Raw genomic sequence first — 7139 nt, forward strand, 5'->3', positions numbered from 1 at the left:
ATTTGTATCAGTTCATTATCGAAAACGACTATCCAATTCTTAAGATACATCGAAACATTCATATAGACCCTTCATACATTATAATAGATCCAAACTGGATAAACTGCATTCATTATCGTTACTTATCCTATTATCAAACAACAACTGTAATGGTCGATAAATCTAAAGCATTGACACAAATAATTATATACCTCTCAGTCAATTTCCTAACGGTAAACAAGGATGAAAACAGTTCATCTAAAATGTATTTCAATATAATCCCTTCTATGTAAAAGGGTTTACTGTGATTTTCTATTCAAGTAAAAACATCAACAGACAGGTGTGTTATTTGTTCGATCATAATTATTCTCTCCCTGTTGAATTTTGTATTGAATACTTACAACAATCATTTTTACGACATGATATCTAAACATTAATCTCTGGCTTAATTTTATACAGATCTATTGAGTTTGAAGTCTATAGATATTTTAATCCAAGAGAGACCATCTGACGATAAGTATGTGAATGGCCTTTTTCTTTATGTGGGTATGTAAAACCTCACCTGTTGTGTTGGACTATCTAACCAACAAAGTCATGCAAGAGCCTGTTTCCATTGACATAATTCCTGTACTGTAAGTCTCTCTCCATGAACCCATTTCCATGGTTTCCCTCATTCTCTATCATACCGTATTGATTGCTGCATGCATCATCTCTTGGAAAATACATATTATTGTCATACTTGTCATCAGACATTGGAAATGGGATTCCTCCACTGTGATGCAAACCCAATGTCAAAGACACCCCACCATTTGCAAAGCTTCTAGGGTTCAACTCCTCGTGGGAATATGTACCCATTGTATTGGGTGTTGTAATGTTGTAGGAAGAGAAATCAAGAGTCATATCTGTGTCGTGTGTTTCATGTGATTTGTTTGTGTTGTATATTCCCTTATGTTCATCATCCTCAAGCTTTCTGTAAGAAGTTGCGAGATCAAATTTCATGCCACCCTGAGAATTAGCAGCGTTCATGGCTGATAGAGTTTGAGATTCTCGAATCAAAGCCATGTCTAGGCTCTTCATGTCATCCTGAGATGAATGTATTTGTTGCAATTTCATGGCGTCAAAGGTTTGAGTTTGTGGATCTTGAAGCTTCAATGAGGCAGCAGCAGCAGCTTCTTCTTCAGAAACATTACATGGGCTGTCGGATCCGCCCCCACTTTTGTTCTCTTCACTGTTGTTTGTTGCTGTCGATCTCTCGCCTCTTTCTTTATCTCCACTAGAGTTTTGTCCAGTTTTTGGACATGAATCCATTTTTTCTTCCTTGGCCTCCTCCAAATACATCTCTTCCACCATGGGTTTCCAAAGTCTAACTCGGGCATTTATGAACCAGTTTGATACCTGGAAAAAAGTAAGAGTAAAAAATGTCATGGCCACCTTGAGGCCCACATAACCAGAACCATTGAAAAGTTGCATATATTAAATCTTTAGTTTCCTTTGCCGACCACCATCATGATATTCCAATACTTTGCCTATGAAAAGAGATGCAAGGGGGAACCATCATCAGTTTTACTTGGTTTACACACATACCTGGCTTCTCGTGAGACCGGTTTGCCTTGCCAACAAGTGTTTATCGGCATCCGTTGGATACCTAGAACAGTAATGTTGGATAAATAGAAATCAGTAAACTTAGAGTAGATAAAAGAGTGTTCTATTTTTTTTAACTTAGCTTTAAATTCATCTGGGCATGTTTAGAATCGTACTGTCATGTCATTATGTATCCAAAAAAGGAACAAGAGTTAGTTTCAATCACCTTCTTGGGAAGAGTAAAAAATAGCACAAGAAGAAAACATATTACAGTTGTAATTAGATTATTTTGTACTTTGGGTTCCTTAGGATTCCTTGGTCCTTTTTTCGAAGTGTGCATTATCTACCTGCTTTTCAAGGTTTTTTAATTGATGGGTAGGTGTTGAACATTGAGAAACGGGTTTCTGCTAATCATTAGCTCATGGAAAATTGGTTGGGAATGTAGCTGGATGAAGATTGATCCTGTTCATTGATCTTGACTCAAGATTGATTATAGAAACATAGAAAATCAACAACTCCAAAACAAACCTTTTTAACAATATTAAACTCTGGTTGATTTATTTATATGTGGGCATTTGTGAAAACTAAAAGTATGTTCTTGTATGGTATGAAAACTTACGGGTGGAGAAAATGCTCAAACAACCATGCACGAAGAAGGGAGACAGAACGTTCAGGGAGGCCTCTCTGTGGCCGCCATGGGTGTTGTTCCATCATTCCCATTTGCTGAAGCGCACGCTGTTGTCTTATGCTTCTTTCTAGGAACCCTAACCTTGGTGTTTCTCCTCTTGTTGTTCCGGGGACTGCTGAGTCATTCTCCCCCAATGACTTGCTCGTCATCTGTAGCTGTTTGCAGATTACATCTCTCAGACATCTGAAGTGTCTTGACATGGCCTTCAATGCAAGTGAAGTGTACGGAGCTGCACCGCCCACAGTTGTTGCAGATTCAAATGAACTTATGATCGCCTGCATCTGACTGCGATAATGCTTGTATCTTCTGTCAACCTGCAGTTTTTTCAGATAAACTACGATGATCAGAAGCAGAAGTGTTATTAAAACTGATAATGCTGCCCAAAGACGGTGTTAATAAAATGCCAATGTTTAACTTAAAAAGTTCCCACACCCATCAACAAGCATGCTCAAGAACAGTAATCAATCTCTTTCGATGCTGTTATATCATCTTTTTATGATGATGGATCGCGGAATGCAATGAAGGGTTCATTTAAAAAGAATGAATAGTTGAAACATCTATAAAGAAACAATCTTTAACTATATCATTAAATCATCTTCTTTTTAATGATAGATCGCTAAATGTAAATTTAAAGGCTAATTGAAAAATATACACAGTTAAAGCATGTGAAATTAACGTAAAGGAGCAATCTTTATTAGACGCTGTTATATCTTCTTTCTAAAGGTGGATTCACTGAATTGACCTAATTTGTTGATAATAATATATAGAATGTTAAAATATATATATTTCAAGTAAAGCTAATATGAAGAAACAATCTTTGTGAACACTGTTATATCAGCTTTTTTCATAATAGATTATTGGGTGTAATTTGAAGCGTCTATTAACATACATACAGTTAAAACATATAAAGTTAAATAGAAAATTAATATAAAGAAGCAATCTTTAGGATTATAGATCATTTAGTGTAATCTGAAGTATAGTTTAAATTATATGCACAGTTAAAAGAAAAAATACATGCACTCTTAAAAGAGAAGTTAATATAGAAAGACAGTCTTTATAGATTTATACTTATAGATCACTGAATGTAATCTAATTATCAATGCAAAAGTAAGATCTTATAGCATTATTATATCTAAAGATAAATTAATATATGTCATCTAAACATGAATTAAAAAGATACACATTCAAACAAATATAAGTTAAGATGAAAGAAACAATGTTGATAAGTACTTAAATATGAAGTTAGTATAAAGAAGCAATTTTTATCAGTACTGTATTATCTTCTTCCTTGTGATGAATCCACTTTCTGGTTACTGAATATGATAGAAAATATTTTTAGAAACATATATAGAATCAATATCTGAAATAATTTTCACCAATATACCTGAAATTCAGTTCTTACATATTCGGTTCCAAGTAGCCCATTAAAAACCTCACTGTAACTCATCTAACAGACAACCATGGCTAATACAAAGAAATTTGTGAAAATAGACTATGGGCTGAACATTGAACAATAGTTTACATGTAACTGATTTTCCATTTGCCATAACTGTTCTTCTCAGCATTCAGATCAAGTAGCATTCCATTCTACTTAATCGGCCCACTAAATTCTCAGATCATTCATAAGATGCAAGCTCTAGTAAACACCAAAAGCGCTAGGGTAAATTATACTGCTATCAAAGAAATTTTTCCTAGAGTAAAGTGCTGCTGATTTTCTACGCGCCACCAATCTACTCTAAGGAATAAGTCCATCCGTTGAACAAATTATTTTGGGTCTTGTTCCTCGCTTATTTATGATCAGAAAGCTTGGTTAGTGTATTCACTTGTATATTCATCTAATGACAAGATATCTGCAGCTATCATATTATAAAAATCTCATTGTTGGGAGTCCAAGTACACTGGCAATCGTTAATGGGTTTTAGGACATGGAAATTGGGGAAAGGAAAAAAAACCTGGGATTTTCTTCCTTTAGAACCTGCCTAGGCCATGGTTAAATATATATTTTGGTACATGAATAAGTTTGAGTAAGCTAGAAAATCCATACATGAACAGAAAAAGAAAGGAAGGAGAAGGTGGGTTTAGTCAAGTTAGAGTTTACTCACCTCTTCCAGCATTGATACAAGTTTTGCTTTTCGTCTCTGGAGTTCAAATCTGTCCCCCCCATAAAATTCCTGATTCACCCCAACTTCAGATTTCGCAGCAAAATCACCGTTTCTGGCTCCATATGAGATTCCAAAACTGGATGATGGCTTCCTCTTGGAACTACTACTGTTAGATTTAGTATCACCTACCCCCACATTGCAAAACTCATACAGAAGCTCTTGTGCTGCCCTCAGGTGTACTGAGTTCTTGAAACCATTGCCATGGCCTCCATTAAAAGTTCCTTGTGTCATGAAAGAGTGAGGTTGTAATGGATTCATCATGTTTCCTTTCCCATCCCTTGAATATGAGGTGCTGATGCTATAGGGTACCCCAGCTGTAGTTCCCCTGAACAAATCTTCTTGTTTTGCTTTGATATCTCCATCCATGTGCAACACATTTGCATGGCTCTCTATGTCCTGCAAATTCATCTCTGAAGGGCGGCGGAAAGAGAGAGATAATGAAAGGCCCTGTCCCGATCCATCTTGTCCTGAAGAGATGTTGTGAAGGAAAGGCTCCCTAGAGCTCCATGCTTCAGACCCACTTCTTCTCTCACTCCAATTGCTCAGATGGGACATCACAATCTGGTTTTGTTGATGCATATTCCTATCACTTCCACTGCTTTGTTGCCATTGAGAATGGGTTTGGCTTTGGCTTTGGGTTGACTCTCTAACTGATGGGCTCACTTCTAAACCATGAATATTGAAAGGACCTTCCACAAAGCTCCTCTGGTTGTCAAAGGCTAATCCACTGTTGGAATGGATGTCCATCATGCTTTCTGTGGGAGAAGCCTCAGAAACCTCCAAGGAAGAACTTGCTCCCCCTCCTCCTCCCCCAACTCCTCCAACTAACAAAGAGTTTGCAATGCTTTGTACACTATATGATGCAAGGCCTTGTATATTGCTAGGAATAACAATACTAGGAGCTGCCCAAGCAGTATTAGACCTGCTTTCATGCACATTCAAGCTTTTCCAAGCATTAGTGTTTCCAAGCCCTTGATATGATGGGGTTATGACATCTGATCGGTTAGACATCTCACCCTCTGAATTACCCAAAAAGCTGTTTCTAGAGTTAAAGCTCAGCGATTCAACACCTGAGGAAATCAAACCATGCATTTCAGAGCTCATAATGGGGGTCTCGTAGACTTGCATTTCACCTCCTATAAGCTTTTGAATATCCCCTGCCGATGAAGCAATCTCATTTATGGCTGGGCTTGTTCAATTCTACAGCTATTACAACTGACAGCATATCCATAGCCAAAATACCTTGGCGAACTCAAAGAAACCAAGGTAGAAAATCAAGCCTTTGGGCAGGCATCTGATTAAGACAAGCATCCTCCATTGTCCAAACCCCTAAAACTAAAACCCCAACTTTCCTCCTCTTATCTATCTATCTATCTACCAATTAGCAACAAACCAACCGCACAGATGCGCTCAACAGAAATATGATTGATCTAAACAAACTGCAAAAGCAGATGATGATGATGCTGATGATAGTAATGATGATGATGGGTCCTTCTGATTCCGGTTATGTACAAATCTGACAGTCAGAAAGTCAAAAGCCTAGACAAATAAAAAGCACCCATGAGAAGATTATGCAGAGACAATCAAACCCCCTTCCAAAACAAGATCAAATCCCATTATGGGCCGTGCTCTGTCTGCTAAAAACAACTTCCTTAAAGTGTTGTTTTTTTCTCTGAACCTCTCAGAGCTGCAGATACAGCTACAAAGAGAGATAGAATTAAATTCACAAAGTCTCTGCAAGTGCATACCTTAACATATGAGATCATCAAAAAGGCTGTGCAAATTTATATATGAATATAAAAGACCTTGACCTAGAATTCCGGAGCCAAAACATCTATACCCCGACAAAATTCTCATCAGATCATCATCATCATCAAATGATCCTCCAAACACAAACCTTCTCAGAACACATTTTCGCATATTTTATATAAAACTATTTTTTCTGTCAGCCCAATTCGGGGCCCATGCAATCCTAAGAAGTCTGGTTCCTTCCTCATCAGTTAAAAAAGTGTGGTCTACCCAAGAGACTTATGTCGACGCCATCATTTCTTTATCCACCAATAAGTGGTCCATCGCTAGTACCAAACTGTCAGCTTTTCTTAAAAAGATATCCACTTATAGAGCTGCGAGGGTGCAGGAGCGTCCCTCCTCAACACCCACATTCCATTCATAAGAACTACTACTTATTCCACTTCCAACTACCGGTAGATACATTAAACCCTCTCTTCATTTAACCATGTTGCCAAAAAAAATTTTGTGACATTTTCACCTCTTCTTCTGATTTAATTTTGGGCAGTGAAGTCTTTGGTATGTGGAATTTTTATTTCAATATCATGTTGCCAAATTTTTGTGACATTTTCACCCCTTCTTCTGGTTTAATTTTAAGCAGCGATGTCCTTGGTGTGTGGAATTTTTATTTCAATGCCATGTTGCCAAATTTTTGTGACATTTTAACCCCTTCTTCTGGTTTAATTTTAGGCAATAACATCCTTGGTGTGTGGAATTTTTATTTCAATATTGAATGTACTTTCTTTTAAAATTAAACATAATTAGTCAAGGTGATGGTATGTTCTTTCTTTTAGGTCATTTATCAATAGAAAGGGACTATTCATCAAAAAAAGATTGAACACAAAGTTAGTGAAAGGTAATGATAAATTTCTTCGTTATGTTCTTTATCAAGATTGAAGTGAAGGTAATGACATATTTCTTTATGTTTGTAATTTTCCCAT

At 36.8% G+C, this 7139-nt stretch overlaps 1 protein-coding gene across 1 annotated transcript; it reads right to left on the reverse strand.

Moving 5' to 3' along the window:
- Positions 1 to 247: 247 nt before the first annotated feature.
- Positions 248 to 6560, reverse strand: LOC149578209 (uncharacterized). Its single transcript, XM_089827806.1, has 4 exons — positions 4351 to 6560; positions 2180 to 2562; positions 1564 to 1624; positions 248 to 1374 (listed from the first exon to the last, which is right to left on the reverse strand). The coding sequence occupies exons 1-4, from the start codon at positions 5536 to 5538 to the stop codon at positions 559 to 561; spliced, it is 2448 nt and encodes an 815-aa protein (XP_089683932.1). The 5' UTR covers positions 5539 to 6560; the 3' UTR covers positions 248 to 558.
- Between the last annotated feature and the right edge of the window lie 579 nt (positions 6561 to 7139).

The sequence above is a fragment of the Cupressus sempervirens genome, chromosome 1 (genome assembly GCF_028749045.1).
Source record: "Cupressus sempervirens isolate cs-2001-9-10 chromosome 1, ASM2874904v1, whole genome shotgun sequence".
Lineage (NCBI taxonomy): Eukaryota > Viridiplantae > Streptophyta > Pinopsida > Cupressales > Cupressaceae > Cupressus > Cupressus sempervirens.

What these genes read in the sequence shown, in the direction of transcription:
- LOC149578209 (XM_089827806.1), bottom strand. Translation starts at nt 5,538, where the DNA reads ATGCAAGTCTACGAGACCCCCATTATGAGCTCTGAAATGCATGGTTTG. An exon ending in TTGTATCAATGCTGGAAGAG is followed by an intron (nt 2,563 to 4,350) that starts GTGAGTAAACTC and finishes AAAAAACTGCAG; the next exon opens with GTTGACAGAAGATACAAGCA. An exon ending in CCGGTCTCACGAGAAGCCAG is followed by an intron (nt 1,375 to 1,563) that starts GTATGTGTGTAA and finishes ACTTTTTTCCAG; the next exon opens with GTATCAAACTGGTTCATAAA.